This window comes from Rhinatrema bivittatum, chromosome 1 (genome assembly GCF_901001135.1).
Source record: "Rhinatrema bivittatum chromosome 1, aRhiBiv1.1, whole genome shotgun sequence".
In the NCBI taxonomy this organism is placed as follows: Eukaryota; Metazoa; Chordata; class Amphibia; order Gymnophiona; family Rhinatrematidae; genus Rhinatrema; species Rhinatrema bivittatum.
Genome location: NC_042615.1, coordinates 221928457 through 221948132, shown reverse-complemented (window position 1 = coordinate 221948132; position 19676 = coordinate 221928457). Strand labels below are relative to the sequence as shown.

General features: G+C 45.0%; 1 protein-coding gene across 1 annotated transcript in view; it reads left to right on the top strand.

Moving 5' to 3' along the window:
* HTT (huntingtin) overlaps positions 1-19676 on the top strand; it is a 797032-nt gene that overhangs the window by 681396 nt on the left and 95960 nt on the right. The window contains exons 57-59 of the mRNA XM_029606726.1: positions 1227-1309; positions 5248-5378; positions 8340-8469. Of these exons, the coding sequence (XP_029462586.1) occupies positions 1227-1309; positions 5248-5378; positions 8340-8469 (344 nt within the window). The remainder of the gene's footprint in view (positions 1-1226; positions 1310-5247; positions 5379-8339; positions 8470-19676) is intronic.

Sequence of the window (19676 nt, the reverse complement as noted above, 5' to 3'; positions counted from 1 at the left end):
AGAAGTGACGCAATATCCCCTGTTGGAGATGTCATTATACATGCCGCTGCCTTTCTTGCTTTGCACCGACCACCTTTTGATTTGGGTGTGAGGCACACTGAGCAAATGTACTTTTTTTTTTCCTCTTTCAGTCTCTCTCGAACATGCTCATACTTATTATTTAACCACCCCAGGAACATGAGGAAGCAGCCTCACAGAGGCAGATGAGACTCCATCCAGAGGCTCCAGAAGCCTAACACTTTCAATTCCACACACACAGTCAAGAGGGGGAAGAAATTCTATGATGTTCTGTTTTTGATTCAATAAATTCTCTTTTTTTTTGTTGATATTTGGTATCCTTTGTGGGATCTTATGCTTAGTGGTGTGTTTTGAGTGAATGATGGATGTGCATGAATGTGTACAAGGTCTATCCCAATATTATTATACTTAGGAGGATGACTGTGATATAGAAGTGTGAAAAGAGGGGCTAGAGAAAGCCTGTGGATAGTGTGAAATGCTTGTGCAATAGTTAAAGATTCAGTGCTGCTTTTTAAACGGACAAATTCAGTGATGTGTTGTAGTCATCACAGTAACATCTTTTTCAAAGCTGCCAGTAATGGCTCCAGGCAGTGCTTTTTGAAAGTTCTAGTGAGACTTTTCCATTTCAATGGATTCAGAGTAAGAAAAAAGTGTGGTGTGGAGCAGCTCCAATGATTTCCCATGGGAGAAAAGAAAGAAGAGAATTTTCCTTCCCTAGGAAGTAAGAATTGCACAGGCGAAAGGGAGCAAAATAATATGGGGTTTAGGCCTTGCAAAGGCAAATAAAATCCATGTATCTAGGTGGCTGAATAGCTATTTATGTGCAGAAGCAGAGGTAGAAAGGAGTCTGAGAATGGAAAATATAGATGAGCTCCAAATATCTGAATTTGGGCCCATCTTATTAGCTTAATAGGAGATTGAAAACACACTGAATAGCAGCCAGATATTTCCTTTTATGGTAGGAGAAAGCCTGCTATTTGGCTGCTGTTCACCTCCTCGAAGCCAAAACCATCCTTTATGAATTGACCCCTAAGTATTATATGTTTACTTTGTGTTTTAAACAGTGTACATTTCATAATTGCTGGCTGATAATTATTAATTTTCATGAGAATTAGTCTTATCTATGTTAGCTTATGAAGAAAACAAAAATTGATTTAATGTGATTTATTTCAACCTATCTTAAAAAATGTCACTTTTCTTTATTTTAGGTGCTCTTATCAGTCATGAAAAACTTCTATTGCAGATCAATACCGAGCGAGAAATTGGGAACATGGGCTATAAACTAGGACAGGTTTGTTCACATCAGTATTTCACATATTGTAGAAATTTGGTTTACAAGGTAATACGGAGTATCTGACTTCAAATGAAAGGATTTATTTAGTAGTCGGGTGAAAATGTGCTTCTTTTTACTGAATTCTACCACTGTACATGCCAGTTCATGCAGTAAAAAAAAAAAAAAAAAAAGACTTAAGTTTGGAAGTAGTTTGTGTGGCTGAAATTCTCTAGGAAAGATTAGCAGGTAGATACATTGTTTTTAATAGCAACAAACATGTTGTCTGCTTTTTCATTTTCCGTGCACTGTGATGAAGGGAGCATGCACCACAGTAGAAGGTGTTTTTTCACTATGTGCTATTCAGCCATGTCGCCATTAAAATACTCCCTTTTTTTTTTTTAACCTTGTCTATTCAATTACAGAAGCAAGAGCAGTTATTTTGGAGGAATTCAGCATTACAAAGAAAATAAAATATTACATATTTCTACATAAGCCGAAGAGTTAGTTAATCCTATATAATAGTTTGGTTACAAGGCATACTCCTCGGAATTATAAAAACCCTTTGAAAATTCCCCCCCCCCTCTCTTTTTTTTGTGGAGAAAAAGGAGATGTATCAGTGAAGTACATGTGGGGATTTCATTTTTTTAATCCCTGTGCCTGCTTTATTTTGCTTATTATTTGTTTATTTATATTCCGCTTTTGCTTACTTTGCACCTGCAGGGTACATGAGGTAAAGACTCCCTGTGGCACTACCCCACCATCAGATTTTCAAAGTGAAACTCGAAGGGAATTTTCCTTCTGAATATTGGCTTGCAGGCTCATGGAGCTTTAAAAATTACCCTCTACAAGTTTTAGGAAGAGTATCTAAAAGCAGTCATATCACAATTCCAGTAGAGATAGCATTCCGAAGACATTTCATTCATCAGCATTTTCTCAATGGAATCTTTTCATTTTGCTTTTTATATCATACTTTTTATACATTTCACTAAAATGTTAACCTTTGACCCATTATGTCTCTAAAAAGGGTAATTGCTTATCTTAAAGTTGTTGCACTGCAAAGGTAGTATTTTTCATGGATTCACATTCTTGATTCACTTCTTATCGGATGCCTTCCCATGGACAGAGCAAGGGTATTAGGCACCCTAGGTGAACTTTACAGACTTGCGCCCTCTCTACACACAATTAAAAATTATGCATTTATTATAATAGATTTTACATGAAAAAGGTCATTCAGAGTAGTGAGGTAGAAATATCATTTATAACACGTATACTATATTTGCATGCACTGCTGTAGTGCTAACTAGAAACCCTGCAAAAAAAATCAAAAATGACATTTGGAGCCCATACAGCATTAGGTACTCAAACAGTAACAAACCTACCTACGAAAAGGCAAGCCTGCAAACATTACATCCTAAAACACCAATACACCTCTTATTAGAAAAACACAACATGAACAAGGACAGTGACAGTATGGGGCGGATTTTCAGAGCCCTGCTCGCGTAAATCCGCCCAAAACCGGGCGGATTTACGCGAGCAGGGCCCTGCGCGCCGGGAAGCCTATTTTACATAGGCCTCCCGGCGCGCGCAGAGCCCCGGGACTCGCGTAAGTCCCGGGGTTCTCGGAGGGGGGCGGGCCCGGTCGTCGCGGCGTTCTGGGGGCGTGTCGGCAGCGTTTTGGGGGCGGGTACGGGGGCGTGGCTACGGCCCGGGGGCGTGGCCGCGCCCTCCGTACCCGCCCCCAGGTCGCGGCCCGGCGCGCAGCAGGCCCGCTGGCGCGCGGGGATTTACGTCTCCCTCCGGGAGGCGTAAATCCCCCGACAAAGGTAAGGGGGGGTGTAGACAGGGCCGGGTGGGTGGGTTAGGTAGGGGAAGGGAGGGTAAGGTGAGGGGAGGGCAAAGGAAAGTTCCCTCCGAGGCCGCTCCGATTTCGGAGCGGCCTTGGAGGGAACGGGGGGAGGCAGCGCGGCTCGGCGCGCGCAGGCTATACAAAATCGATAGCCTTGCGCGCGCCGATCCAGGATTTTAGTGGATACGCGCGGCTCCGCGCGTATCTACTAAAATCTAGCGTACTTTTGCTTGAGTCTGATGCGCAAGCAAAAGTAGGCTGATCGCGCTTCTTTTAAAATCTACCCCTATCTGAATTCAAAAAACCATAGGATAAATGCAGAGCATCTCTGAGGGAGTGGTAGGGCTTGTAAAGATGAATAGTTGGTGGGGCTAGGCTGATTGAATATGCCATGTAGTCTTTTTCTGCCATCATGTTTCTAGATAAAAAGAAGAAAAAAGTATTTTGAAAAAGCTGAAAAACAGAATATTCAATAATTAAAAATTCATATACAAATTTTTTGAAATTTCCAGAATACCAACTTGTCAACTTATTTATTTATTTATTTTTAATTTTTATATACCGGAATTCCTGTATACAATACAAATCAGTCCGGTTTACAGTAAACGAAAAGATTGCCCCAGTCTGGGAGGACAGACCGGGGTTGATTACATCGAACATTGAAAAATAACATTGAAAAATAACAATTAACAATTAAACATTGAATGTTTTCGTGACCTAAATTAAATTAAAATAATTAAAAAGTTAAATATTGTATATATATATATATGTTGAATATTGTTAACTGTATAAAACAATAAATTTAAGGTTCAATCAGGGTAAGGTGCTTAGTTGGATTCTGTAAATTGGAACGCTTGTCTGAAGAGCCAGGTTTTTAACTTTTTTTTGAACTCTGGCAGACTGGGTTCAAGGCGTAGGTCTGGGGGGAGAGTATTCCAATGGTGTGGTCCTGCGGTTGAGAGTGCTCTTTTTCTTAGTAAAGATGTTGCTGGTAGGGCGAACAGTGTGCCTCTGTAGGCGCTTCTGATGGGTCTGGAGGATAGGTGTGGACGAAGTTGCGTTTGGAGAGATATAGGGGCGATGTTGTTTATTGATTTATGAATAATGGTAAGGGTTTTATAAAGGATTCTCTGTTTGATGGGTAGCCAGTGGAGGTTGCTCAGGATAGGGGAGATATGTTCTTTTTTATTGGTGTTTGTTAGGATTCTGGCGGCGGTGTTCTGTACCATCTGAAGGGGTTTGATACTGTTAGCGGGGAGGCCAAGCAGGATTGCGTTGCAGTAGTCGAGTTTTGAAAAAATAATGGATTGTAGGACAAGGCGAAAATCATTAAAGTGAAGGAGAGGTTTTAACTTTTTGAGGACTTGTAATTTATAGAAACAGTCTTTGGTGGTGGTATTTATAAATTTTTTCAAGTTAAGATGATTGTCAAGCCATGCTCCTAGATCTCTGACGTCTGAAGAGAGATCAATATTTAATGAGGTGGATTGATAAAGGTAAGGTGAGTTGATGTGTGGGTCGTGTGAGATAAGTAGCATCTCTGTTTTGCTGGAGTTTAAAATCAAGTTAAGGTTGGAGAGTAGTTGTTTAATTGGTTGTAAACAGTCCTCCCAGAAGGATAAAGTTTTTTGAATAGATTCTGAGATGGGTAAGAGGATCTGGATGTCGTCTGCGTAGAGGTAGTGGGTAAGCTTGAGTTTTGATAGCAGATGGCAGAGGGGGAGGAGGTAAATGTTGAACAGGGTGGGAGATAGAGATGAACCTTGTGGAACGCCTTGGTCTGATAGGATGGGTTCAGATTCCTTGTTGTTTATTCTGACTTTGTAGAACCTGTTTGATAAGAATGTTTGATAAGAACGGACTTGTCTGTCTACGAGCTTTTAATAATGTTGGATTGCTAGATAGTGCATAGTTCATTTGTTAAAAGAAAATAAAAAAAATCTCATACAATTTTAAGTACCTTAAGTTTTCATTTGGTGCACTGAGCTATATATATATTTTTTTGTAGCTATATTTTTTAAGCTGTGAGAACAGGCTTAGAAAAAAGCATCATATTGCAAAAATGTTTGTCTGACTTTTCATGACTTTTTTTTTTTTTAATGTTTCTCAGGTCTCTATCCACTCAGTATGGCTGGGAAATAACATCACTCCATTAAGAGAGGAAGAGTGGGATGAAGATGAAGAAGATGAGGGCGATGTTCCTGTACCTTCCTCACCACCGATTTCCCCAATTAATTCCAGGTCTGTCAGGCTATCTCCTCTATTTCATGATAGTATAGTTTCATGGGCTTATGATATTAATTCTTTCTGTAAAACATAAACATATGAAATTTAATTGCCCATTTGTAATCCTAACACTTAACTGATATTCATTATATGGGATAACACTTACATGGAACCTAAACTTTACTTTCCTCTGCATTCTGGCAGGTCAGTCCCCAGCAGTGGGTTATGCACCTCCACCAACAGATGGAAACAGAGCAAAAGCTGACATCATGGATATATAGTCCTGCCCTGACATCAGCCAGCCAGTATTCTCTGTCTCCAGCAGATGGTGAATGTGCATTTCCTACAGAGGATTGCCTGTGAGCAAGAAAGTAAAGAAAATAAGAAAGAATTGCAAAAGGTGTTCCCTGTATGTACCCGGATCAGTCCAGACTGCTGGGATTTGCCTCCCTTCCAGCAGATGGAGACAGAAAAAAACTTTGAGGGCACCCCCCTCTTAACCTGGTGTGCCACCTGCAGTTCCCCAGTATTTCTCTGTCTCCAGCAGATGGAGGTGGTGCAAAACCTGTGGTTCTGAACCTTTTCTTCATGGGTTCACTAATTTAAAAGAAATAAAAATAGGAGGAATTATTAAAAAGGCTGTCAAGGTAGGACAGGAAGCTTCAGCAGTCCGCCCAGGGAGTTGGCAGGTCCTAGGGGAACCATCCTCCCTGGTCGTAGGATTCAGGCTGCTTGGGTTGGTGACCCAGTTAACGCCCTTATTTTAGCGCCGAGGGTAATAGCCAGTGGTCTGGCTCCCTCCCCTCTCCCTGCAGGGACCTGGTGCCACCTTTCCCTCCTTGCCAGAGCTTTGCTCACAAAAAAAGAAAAAGAGCTCGCTGTTCCTGCAGCAGGGCTGAGTGGCGGCAGGTTCTGCGGTGGCGTACCTTCGGGGAGTGAACCGTATTCCCGGTCTGTCCAGCAGTGGTCGCTCTCAGGTCCCGCTCCTTTTTGGGCTTAAGCTCGGTGTCGCTGCCCGTGCGCACTCTCGTTTCAGCAGCTTATTATAGAGGGAAAGTCAATGGAGGGCCTTTGTCTTCCCATCCCAATGTATCCTGTTTCTTGACGGGATTAAGCATCTTTGCCCCCCACTGCAGCTTCCAATGCCTGTGGGACCTTAATGTAGTCTTGGAATTCTTGGCAGGTCTGACCTTTTGACCACTGCATGCTCTTTCATTTCGATTGCTTACCTTGAAGACAGATTTTCTAGTAGCAATCTGTTCGTCATGTCTGATCTCAAAGCTGCAGGCTCGCTCTTGCTGTGAGCCTTTTCTATGTATGACTCCGGGAGCGGTACAGCTTGGGACTGTGCCTTCATTTTTGCCAAAAGTGGTTTCAGAGTTTCATTTGAATCAGTCCATTTCCCTGCCCACCTTGGACATGGGTAGAGATGAAAGTCTTTTGTATTCCTTGGACATGGGTACATGGGTAGAGATGAAAGTCTTTTGTATTCCTTGGACATCAAGCACCATTTAATGCGATACTTGGAGATGACTAAATCTGTTCAGCACTTGGAGATGACTAAATCTGTTCAGCAGTCTGATCGCCTGTTTGTGTTCCATGGTGGCAGTAAACAGGGAGCACCGGAGACATGGGCGACGGATAGCCCACTGGGTTAAGGAAGTCATTATGGCAGCCTATGTGGCTACTGAGGTAGCTTTGCCGAAACAAATTAGACTGCATTCCAAGAGGGCTCAGGCGATATTGTAAGCGGAACTTCATTTGTTGTCGCCTGCTGAGATTTGCCGAGTAGTAACGTGGTCATCTTTGCACACCTTTTCCAAGCATTACCGCTTTGATGTTCGGACTAGGGAGAACGCTGCATTTGCGTGGGATGTTTTAACTGGACCACTGGCAGCCTCCCACCCTTTTCAGGATTAGCTTTGGTGCATCCAACTGGTGGCGATTGACCTGCCAGAATACAGAGGAAAGAGAAATTACTACTTACCTGATAATTTCTTTTCCTCTGAAGGCAGGTCAATCCTATACCCACCCTAGGCTGCCGAGGTTTAGTGTTTGGTTAACCTTTTCAGGTCAAACGTTGCAGAGTATGATTCCTGCTCTTTGTTGAAGACTGGATAGTGGCTTTTATAGCCCATTAGTTTACTACATGTGTTACTACTTTTGCCTCGGCTCAGTATTCCTGTTAGTTTGGAAGCATGGGTGGTTGATTGTTAATCTTCAAGTATAATCAGTTTGTCCACAATTTGGCTTTTCCAGAGAATACTGGCTGGCTAATGTCAGGTTTTGACTATGTATCCGTGACATCAGCTTTTGCTCCGTCTCATCTGCTGGCAGAGTTGCATAACCCACTAGTGGGGATTGACCTTCCCTCATTAGAGGAAAGGACATTATCAGGTAAGTAGTAATTTCTCCTTGCCCATTGCAGGCCCGCTGTTATACTGCTTAAAAGGAGCGCTTCACTTGATTAATTGATTACAAAAGCCTATGCCTGGAAGCTGAAAACTTGGCAATTCAAGGCAGGCTTTCAGTCATAGCTGCAGCTGGCCTTGGCTTAAAGTGTTGAATGTTTACTTTAGCTTTCTCTTCAGTGATATCCAATATGTGTCAGAAGGAAATGGGAAACTAAGACAATGCTTAAAACGGGGACTTGCCCAAATCCATGTTGCATTTTGTGTTATATCTGCTTTGTTTAATAAAATGTTAATGGATTTTATAAAGTATTACTATGCAGCCTCATACAGTACAGGAGTAACTTGTTAAATCCTTCCAGCTATTGAATTGGTTAAATGAAGTACCATATTAAGTTCCTTTTTCTTTTATGAAATTATTTCTTTGTTGTTTTCGAGACTCTTGAGATTTGTCTTGCTGATTTTTTTTTCCCCCCTTTAAGTTCTCCCATATGTGGAATTTATAAACCAAAGATAGATGTTTATAATTTAGTTTTATAATTCTTCCTTATTGATTGTTTTGTAGGAAACATCGGGCTGGGGTTGACATACATTCTTGTTCTCAGTTCTTGCTTGAGCTGTACAGTCAATGGATCCTTCCTTCAAACCCTAGCAAAAGAACTCCAGTCATCCTGATCAGTGAAGTAGTGCGATCAGTAAGTTTTCTGGACATGCTTCATTCTGTCAGGTGCACCTTATTCATTATTTCACATATATATACATTCCATTAAATGTAGTCAGCTTCATTTTAAACTCTGCTCTCATTGTGTATAGGGGAGTCAATTTATTCTTTCCCTATTCCTGGTTGAAGGTGGGGTTGAGTAAGTGAGCATCATCTACTATTCTCCCAGGACAAGCAGGATGGTAGTCCTCACAGATGGGTGACATCATCAGATGGAGCCCTGTCACAGAACACTTTTATCAAAGTTTCTAAAACTTTCACTGGCACATAGTGGCATGCCACTAACCCAGTGGTCACATGGGGTCCCCCTTCAATCTCTTTTTTTCCGCTGTTATTATTTATGATAATTGTGGGTGGATCCTTGGGCCGGTGGCAGATGACCACGCCCACGGGGAAAGATCCCGAGAGGGACCGCCGGTCAGGCTCAGAGTGGGGAGACAGACACACACTAGTTCTTTTATTAAACAATATAGTGAACCACCAGAGGTGGCAGTAGTGAGCTGGAAGAGCCCAGCTGGGCTGTAGTCCCTCAGGCACTGGAACAGCGATCCCAGGATGGCTGAGCTGTAGAGAAACTGAATATAGTGAGTAGGCAGAGTATGCAGAGTTCAGGAACAGAACCTTGATGGTAACACTCACACAATAGTCTCTTGAAGCAGCCCAGGAGCTGGAATGAAGTAGGCCCTCGAGGAGCGAGTACCTGGCTCCAGGAAAAGCTCTGAGAAAGAGATGGTAACTCACTGGTGTTGTATGCAGTGGTGACTTCCTGGCAGAAGTTGTATTCGGTAGCAGGTCCAGGAATGTGGGCCCTCAAGGAGCGAGTACCAGTTCCAGACTGAGACCTGTAAAGCATGAGAGAGAGAGTGAGGCCCCCGAGGAGCAGAAACCCCTGGTAAAGTCTGAGGAGGCAGAGTAGCAAGGTATGTGGAGAACATAAGAACATAAGAAAATGCCATACTGGGTCAGACCAAGGGTCCATGAAGCCCAGCATCCTGTTTCCAACAGTGGCCAATCCAGGCCATAAGAACCTGGCAAGTACCCAAAAACTAAGTCTATTCCATGTAACCATTGCTAATGGCAGTGGCTATTCTCTAAGTGAACTTAATAGCAGGTAATGGACTTCTCCTCCAAGAACTTATCCAATCCTTTTTTAAACACAGCTATACTAACTGCACGAACCACATTCTCTGGCAACAAATTCCAGAGTTTAATTGTGCGTTGAGTAAAAAAGAACTTTCTCCGATTAGTTTTAAATGTGCCCCATGCTAACTTCATGGAGTGTCCCCTAGTCTTTCTACTATCCGAAAGAGTAAATAACCGATTCACATCTACCCGTTCTAGACCTCTCATGATTTTAAACACCTCTATCATATCCCCCCTCAGTCGTCTCTTCTCCAAGCTGAAAAGTCCTAACCTCTTTAGTCTTTCCTCATAGGGGAGTTGTTCCATTCCCCTTATCATTTTGGTAGCCCTTCTCTGTACCTTCTCCATCGCAATTATATCTTTTTTGAGATGCGGCGACCAGAATTGTACACAGTATTCAAGGTGCGGTCTCACCATGGAGCGATACAGAGGCATTATGACATTTTCCGTTTTATTCATCATTCCTTTTCTAATAATTCCCAACATTCTGTTTGCTTTTTTGACTGCCGCAGCACACTGAACCGACGATTTCAATGTGTTATCCACTATGACACCTAGATCTCTTTCTTGGGTTGTAGCACCTAATATGGAACCCAACATCGTGTAATTATAGCATGGGTTATTTTTCCCTATATGCATCACCTTGCACTTATCTACATTAAATTTCATATGCCATTTGGATGCCCAATTTTCCAGTCTCACAAGGTCTTCCTGCAATTTATCACAATCTGCTTGTGATTTAACTACTCTGAACAATTTTGTGTCATCTGCAAATTTGATTATCTCACTCGTCGTATTTCTTTCCAGATCATTTATAAATATATTGAACAGTAAGGGTCCCAATACAGATCCCTGAGGCACTCCACTGTCCACTCCCTTCCACTGAGAAAATTGCCCATTTAATCCTACTCTCTGTTTCCTGTCTTTTAGCCAGTTTGCAATCCACGAAAGGACATCGCCACCTATCCCATGACTTTTTACTTTTCCTAGAAACCTCTCATGAGGAACTTTGTCAAACGCCTTCTGAAAATCCAAGTATACTATATCTACCGGTTCACCTTTATCCACATGTTTATTAACTCCTTCAAAAAAGTGAAGCAGATTTGTGAGGCAAGACTTGCCTTGGGTAAAGCCATGCTGACTTTGTTCCATTAAACCATGTCTTTCTTTTTTTTTTTTTTTTTTAATTTTTTATTTCTCAGCTTTTGCAAAAAATATACAATAAATCATTGTATCGGAAAATACAGAAATTATAAAATTAATGGTGGGCCAATCCTGCCCTTAACATTGGAAACAAAATCAAAGATTTCTTATTTGCAATCATCGTTTTCTTATTACATAGGAAATACGGGGGGGAAAGGAAACTATGCGAGGAGTAACAAGAAGAAATAATTACAAGTTACTAGCCCTGTAAACTGCCATCTTTACAAATAGACCTCATTACAACTCCTCAGGTGGTCTCCTACCAGATAAAAAATCCTTCAGTTGGGCCGGTAAAAAGAAAACATATGTATTACTGGCCAGTTGTATTATGCATTTACAGGGGTAGCGTAACTTAAAACTACCCCCTGCTGCTATGGTCTCAGGTCTCATAAGTAAAAATTCTTTTCTACGTTGCTGCGTAGACTTGGCTAAGTCAGGATATACCCGAACAAGACCTCCACAAAAAGAAACATTTATATTTTTGAAATAATTCTTCATTATCAAGGATACAGCTGTTTCTTCAAAAAAGGTCACAAAGAGCACTGCACGGTCAATAATTTCAACATTAGAATTTTCTAAGTAATCAGTCAGATTTTGAAATTCTGACTCTTGAGGGGGAAAAGTGATCGGCGTGCTACTTCTCTTAGGAAGAAAGAATAACTTTTTTGTAGCTGGTATCTCACTCTGAGGAATCTTCAAAACCTCCATTACAAATTTTTTAAAAGTTAACAAGGGTATTTCCCCTGCAATTATAGGAAAATTCAACAGTCTCAAGTTTAAATGTCTCATATAGTTCTCTATCGATTCAATTCTTCTTAAAGATGAAATCCTTTCTGAGACCATTGTAACATTGATACTTTGGAGGTTTTTTATATCATCATTTATTTTCTTTATAGAATTATCTTGCATCAAAAACTTTTGATTAGTGTCCTGTTCAAGTACACCAACCTTAACCGCTATCTCGTCCAATTTCAGGGTTTGGTTATCTAGTTTGGTAGACATTTTCACCATTAGTTCCCAGATGTTATCCAGGGTAATGACTGCCGGTTTATTCAATTGCTGGGAGAGGGTTCTTACCCCGGTTCTATCGAGACCGCTCGATTCTCCCGTTGTCCTGGGTCCTCCCGCAGCCTCCTCCACTCCTCTGCTCAGTTCCTCGGTCCCTCGGGGTTCCAGGATTTCTCCTGCCTCTCCAGCCGTTCGGTCGGCGTCTGAACCACCCAGCTGAGCATGCCCGATGACTTCATCAGCCTGCGACTCAGCTCCTCTGCCGACGGGCGGGGGCAAAGCTCTAACCGGCGTCCTGAGGTCTGGAGGGCTCAATGATACTTCCCCTGGTGAGTACGGCTCTCCTCCCGCCTGCTCTCCAACGGGGATTGCAGCCCTCAATTGCGGCGTTTGGAGGGAGAATTCTGTTATTAATCGCTGGCCGGCAGCATTATCAGGGTCGGGTGGGAAGACCCGAATCTTGCCTTTCCGCTTATGAGGCATCAGAACTCGAGGAAATAGCGTTGTTAGCTTAAATTTAAATCGTGGGTCCGGAGCGATTCGAATGCACTCCCTCTCAGGGCGCCATCTTGAATTCCCCCATAACCATGTCTTTCTATATGTTCTGTGATTTTGATGTTTAGAACACTTTCCACTATTTTTCCTGGAACTGAAGTCAGGCTAACCGGTCTGTAGTTTCCCGGATCGCCCCTGGAGCCCTTTTTAAATATTGGGGTTACATTTGCTATCCTCCAGTCTTCAGGTACAATGGATGATTTTAATGATAAGTTACAAATTTTTACTAATAGGTCTGAAATTTCATTTTTTAGTTCCTTCAGAACTCTGGGGTGTATACCATCCGGTCCAGGTGATTTACTACTCTTCAGTTTGTCAATCAGGCCTACCACATCTTCTAGGTTCACCGTGATTTGATTCAGTCCATCTGAATCATTACCCATTAAAACCTTCTCCATTACAGGTACCTCCCCAACATCCTCTTCAGTAAACACCGAAGCAAAGAAATCATTTAATCTTTCCGCGATGGCCTTATCTTCTCTAAGTGCCCCTTTAACCCCTCGATCATCTAACGGTCCAACTGACTCCCTCACAGGCTTTCTGCTTCGGATATATTTTAAAAAGTTTTTACTGTGAGTTTTTGCCTCTACAGCCAACTTCTTTTCAAATTCTCTCTTAGCCTGTCTTATCAATGTCTTACATTTAACTTGCCAATGTTTATGCTTTATCCTATTTTCTTCTGTTGGATCCTTCTTCCATTTTTTGAATGAAGATCTTTTGGCTAAAATAACTTCTTTCACCTCCACTTTTAACCATGCCGGTAATCGTTTTGCCTTTTTTCCACCTTTCTTAATGTGTGGAATACATCTGGACTGTGCTTCTAGAATGGTATTTTTTTCGTTTTGCCTTTTTTCCACCTCGTTTTGCCTTTTTTCCCATCCGCAGCGATACCTGGAGGAAGCTAGGAAACCCTTACGTAAACCTTAACCTTTGCTAACTCGATTAGCTAGCAAGACGAGAGACCTTAAGTATCCGGTGAGGATGACGTCATCTCAGGGGAACGCCCCTGAAGTTCGCGCCACAGCTGGTACTTGAGTCGGGGCCACGCCGCGCGCGTGCCCGCCCTTAGGCTTCAGGAGAACATGGCGGAAGGCAGCGTCTATCCGGTCCGGGGCGCCGGAGGAGAACGGCAAGATGACGCCACGGCAGCCAAACTTCCATCAACCAAAGAGGGAGTCGCAAAAGAGGTAAGGTGGGCAGAGTGGAGACGTCGGGCAGCGACAGTTGCAACATCTGCGCAGCGGTTGCCTCACAGTTATTGGAGTTCTGTGAGAGTTTTTCCTCACAGAAAGTTTTTGAAGTTATTCTTCCAATTCTTCCTTGTCCAGGGGTCTCGCATTGCGCACCGACTTCTCCGATGTTCGGTAAGTCAGCTTCGCACTTTTGCGGTCAGTTCCCAGTGGTTCACCTCCCAGTGACCAAAGGTCACTGACCCACACACCGCCTCTTTTTACCATGAGTGTCCTCGGACTATGTCCATAACAGACCCGCAAGACATTTGTGTCCTGTGCCTTTGGCCTTCCCATGATGTCCGTCGATGTCCGAGTTGTGCCCAGATGACCCTCAAAGGCCAGCGCGCCCACCTGGAGAAGATGGAGCACTTGTTTGATTCCAAGCAATCTGCTCCATTAACCCCGATGCCGGGTGCATCGAGTCGAGGGAGGCTATCTGATTCGGAAACCTTCCCATCGAAGCCCTGCCAAGGGGAGCGGGAGACCGACTTTCGACGGCATCGACCCATTCCAAGGCTTCTGCATCATCATCCTCTGCGCCGGAGAAGGACCAGGCTGAGCACCATGGAAAGCATCGACATCAACGTGCATCGCCGTCCAGTGCCGACATCGATACTGGAATGGCATCGGCCCTGACCGAGCCTCTTCCGAAGAGGCCCCGGGAGCCTCCATACTCCTCTGGACCTGGGAGCCCGAGGCGCATACCACCGATATTGGTGATGGGCACCAAGCCCCCGCGGACCCCCATGCACTCTCTGGTGATGCCTAGCCTGCCTCCTACTCCAGGGTCGGTTTTGTCCGCACCCTCGTTTCGAGAGGAGTTGGACCGTGTGGTGCAACAGGCAGTGCTCAATGCCCTTTGGGGTTTTCAGTCGCCACCGATACCCATACCGGCATCAGAACCGGCGCCCTCCATGTTGGTACCCCTTCTGGAAAGACTGGATATCCTGCTTGGTGCCCAGCCAACCCACCGGTATCTCCTCCGGTCTCAATCCCGATACTGGGATCCTTGGAGGAGGAAGATGCGGCTCCTGGCCCATCTCCACGGAAGGGACCACCAATGTCAGATCCCGTCCCCGGACCGTCAGGTCTCCCGGTGCCCCAGCGTCTCTCCCAGGTCCCGGTGCCCTCTGTGCCAGCACCACCATTGTCTATGCCACCTCACCGTCCATCAGTGCCTGCACCCCATACTCTGAGGTTTCGCCTCTCTCTTTGAACCAGACACCTTCCTGGCTAAGAAGAGCCTCCCTAAGACCCATGGGAGGATGCCTTCTCTGACCATTCCTCGGAAACCTCCGAAGAACTCCTTTCAGAGCCTTCCTCCCGGAAGAGAGATGACACTCACCTCCGGAGGATCTCTCCATTGCCAGTTTCGTCAGAGAGATGGCAGAAACAATACCCTTCCAACTTTCAACAGAGGAAGACGCCCACCACAAAATGTTGGAGGTTCTATAGTTTGTGGACACTCCAAAAGAGGTTATGGCTATCGCAGTACATGAGGTTCTTCTCGATCTCCTGCACCGTCTCTGGGAATATCCAGGTACTCTACCTCCGGTCAATAACAAAACCAATGCCATTTACCTAGTGCAACAGGCCATGGGTTTTCAGAAAAGCCAGTTGCCCCACCAGTCGGTGGTGGTGGTAGAGTCGCCCTCCAGGAAAGGACCAGAGAGCCTTAAACGCCTTAGGTTGACGGGTTTTCCAGGGTTCTATGCTGATTGCTCGCATAGCAGCATACCCAGCTCTACATGACCCAGTATAATAGGAACCTCTGGAAACAAGTCCAGGAGTTCTCGGAAACCCTGCCACAACAGTTTCAGGAGGGCCTGGACTCCATCCTCCAAAAGGGATTAGAGGCCGGAAAGCATGAAGTGAGGACGGCCAATGACGCTTTTGAAACAGCATCAAGGGTCTCAGCAGCAGGCATTAGCTGACTTCCCCTGTACAGAAGAGAACCTGTTTGGGGACAAAATCTGGGAAGCAATGGCCCAACTTAAGGATCACCATGAGACCCAGCGTCAACTGTTCACTACCACCTCTGAGGCCCCCTCAGCAACCCGTAAAGGTCATGTAGGGATACCAGGAAACAGTTTTACATACCATGGAGATACATCCTCCAGCATCCTGTGCTTGTACAACTTGGTCCTCCCAGAGAGGCCACCCTCGCCAACATTGGGCACCTAGGGTATAGCCAGCTCCCCAGCCTGGCCCTGCAGCTGGTTTTTGACTCGCATCCAGAGAACAGAAGCAAACCCCCCCCTGCCCCCACAGTCCAACCCACCTGTGGGAGGTTGCCTATGCCACTTTGCCGTCAATTGGCTCCCAATCACCACTGACCGATGGGTATTGTCCATCATAGCCCACGGTTACCATCTAAATTTTCTTGCTGTCCCCCCAGACTCCCCACCCTCCCCAGCAGGGTGCCTGGTTGATCATACAGCGACCCTCAAGTTAGAGCTCTCGGCCCTGCTACAGTCCAGAGCCGTGGAACTGTTTCCCCGGGCTCAGCAGGGGTAAGGGTTCTACTCCTGCTATTTTCTCATCCCAAAAAAGACAGGCAGCCTCCGTCCTATCCTCAATCATCGAGCCCTAAATAGGTTCCTCCACAGAGAGCGGTTCAGAATGGTGTCCTTGGGCACCCTACTTCCGCTTCTGCACCAAGGGAAATGGCTCTGCTCTCTGAATCCACCTCATCGCAGATATCTGCGGTTTGTAGTTGAACACAGTTACTTCCAGTACAGGGTTCTCCCCTTCGGGCTGGCCTCCGTGCCCCGGGTATTCACAAAGTGCCTGGCAGTCATGGGAGCACAGTTGCGCCGAAACGGCCTACATGTGTTCCCGTATCTGGACGATTGGCTTATCAAGAGCTCGTCCAAAGAGGGAGCCCTTCACTCCCTCAACTTGACCTTACGACTCCTTCGGTCATTGGGTTTCCTTGTCAACTACCCGAAATCCCACTTGACTCCGTCCCAACAACTGTCCTTCATCGGAGCAGACCTGGACACCACTGTGGCCAAGGCATTTCTCCCCAAGAATGCATAGCCACCTTAGCCAGCCTGGCCAACTCCATCTGCCACTGGCGGACAGCCTCTGCCCACCTGCTCCTCAAGTTGCTGGGTCATATGGCATAGTCTGTCCACGTCACCCCAATGGCTCGCCTAGCCATGAGAGTCATGCAATGGACCCTGCATTCTCAGTGGCGCCAACCTTCTCAGAAACTCTTGGCACTGGTCCAGATAACCACTCCAGCTCTCCCTCACCTGGTGGATGCAGAAATCTAACTTGAGCAAAGGGCTTCCTTTTCAGCCCCCGGCTGCTCAGGTGACTTTGACCATGGATGCCTCCAACCTAGGCTGGGGGGTGCCCATGTCAACAGCCTACACACAAGGGATGTGGTTAAGAGCAGAGGCGGCCTGCCAGATCAACTTCCTGGAACTCCAGGCGATGCAGTATACCCTCTACGCATTCCAGGACTGCCTGTCCAACAAGGTCATCCTGATCCAGATGGACAACTAGGTAGCCATGTGGTACCTGAACAAACAGGGGGGCACCGGCTCTTACCTGCTCTGCCAAGAGGCGGCGCAGATTTGGGCCTGGGCCCTGTCGCGTTCCATGCTCCTGCGAGCCACCTACCTGGCAGGCACAAAGAATGTAGTAGTGGACTACCTCAGATGGACATTCCAGCCCCACGCGTGGTTCCTGAACCCCTGGGTAGCGGACAGGATCTTCCACTGGTGGGGTCAGCCGGACGTCCTCGCAGAACCACAAGGTGGACAGATTCTGTTCCCTACACAGGGTCTGAAGGACACCATCCCGTGGATGCCTTCGCCCACTCCCGGAGTATGGACCTACTATATGTGTACCCTCCGATTCCGCTAATAGGCAAGACTCTCATTAAGCTACAGCAAGGCTCCATGATCCTCATAGCCCCGCATTGGCCATGTCGGGTCTGGTTTCCCATTCTCCGTGACCTCTCTGTCCAGGAGCCCATTCGCCTGGGCACTTCGCCCAAACTCATCACACAGGATCAGGACAGGCTGTCCCTGACAGCCTGGATGTTGAAAGCCTGATACTCCGGTCCCTCAACCTTTCTGCTAATGTCTCACAGATCCTAGTAGCTTTGCCAAAGCCTTCCACGTGGAAGTCATATCGGGCGAAGTGGAAAAGGTTCTCTTTGTGGTGCATGCAAGAAGGCCTTGACCCCTTCTCTTGCCCCACGCCAAGGCTTTTGGACTACCTCTGATGCCTTTTTGAGTCCAGTCTACAGACAAGCTCAATTCGGGTATATCTGAGTGCCATTAGCACCTATCATCGAGGGGTGAGTGATATCCCAATCTCTGTGCAGCCCTTAGTTGGGCGCTTCATGAGAGGCTTACCACAGCTAAAGCCTCCACTATGTCGTCCTGTTGTGACCTGGGACCTCAACATAGTGCTGGCATGGCTCTTGCGGCCTCCGTTTGAGCTCCTGTGAGTTCAAGCACCTCACTTGGAAAGTTTTCTGCCTCGTGGCGGTTACTTCTGCTCGCAGAGTCAGTGAGCTGCAGGCCCTAGTGACCTATCTGCCTTTCACGAGATTCTTCCATGATAGGGTGGTACTGCACACTCACCCTTAGTTCCTGCCGAAGGTAGTGACTGACTTCCACCTAAATCAGTCCATTGTGTTGCCCACTTTTTTCCCGAGGCCACACTCTCATCCAGGTGAGTGGGCTCTCACCTTTTATTTAGAGCACACTGCGGCCCACAGGCAGTTCACCCAACTCTTTGTCTCCTTTGACAAGAATAGTCTGGAAGTTGCGGTGGGCAGGCAGACCCTCTCCAATTGGTTGGTGGACTGTATAGACCTAATGTGACCCCATTACTTCGGAAAATGAAAGAGAACTTAAAGCTTTGGGCCAGAATTCCTCTGTCCTTAAGTGATAGGATTCAGTTAGTAAAAATGATGGAAATTCCCAAATGGTTATACTTATTGAAGATGTTGCCTATTTGGCTAGTCAGGAAGGATTTAAAGGAGATACATGGGAGTTTTCACCATTTTTTATGGAATGGAAAAAAGGCAAGGCTTGATCTGAATATTTTAATGAAACCAAAATTCCAGGGAGGTTTAAACTGCTCTAATCTTCAGAGAGATAATTTAGCTTGTAAGTTGCGACATATAGCTGATTGGCTCTTAGGAACTTACTATTTTTCTCCTCTTCACCACCTACAAAGCTGGATTGGGATTTGCTCCCTTTCCTCTATATTACAATTGGGGTCAAAGGAAGTTCCAGTTGTCCTCGAATCTTACCTATTTTTGTAACTATATTGGTCAACCTGGAGACATTTCCTCCTAACTATTTGTGGGAATCCCCAATTCCCTCCTGGAACAGAGAATGTGGTGTTTAAAGAATGTACTAAGAGAGAATTGATTTACATTCGGCATATTTTCTTTGAGAATTCTAACACCATTCATAGTTTTCAAGAATTACAGAATGAATTTCATTTTCCACATAAAGATTTTTTTTACATATTTACAACTGAGATATTTTGTTACTTCCTTACTTCACAAAAATCCATATTTAGGGCTAAAGGGGTAAAGTAGACAAGATCTTATCAGAGGGACAGTCAGGGAAACCATCCTGTGCCAAATTCTCAAAGGTTATCCTAAGCCTAGAAGTTCAGGGGGATTATTCAGAGGTGTTGTCATGCTGGTCTAGATGGTCAGAGTAACAAATGTAGATTTACAATACTGTTTAAAGCATTTTTCTGAGATTACTGAAAATGTAGCTCTAAGAGAAACACATTATAAATTTATCTGGCAAATATATTTATCACAATCTAGAGCTTTTAAAGTAAAACATTGTGGTTCCCCTGTGTTTGCTAAATGAATGAAATGATTTTGTTGATGGGTTTTGGAAATGTCCCCGAATCCGTTCCTTCTGGAAGAAGGTGGAAAGACTGTGTTCCTCACTCCTTAGAATGACTATTTCAGGAAACCCTAGAACTTGGCTATTTAGTATTTGACAATGAAAAATTGGAAATCAACAAGCCACAAAAATTATTC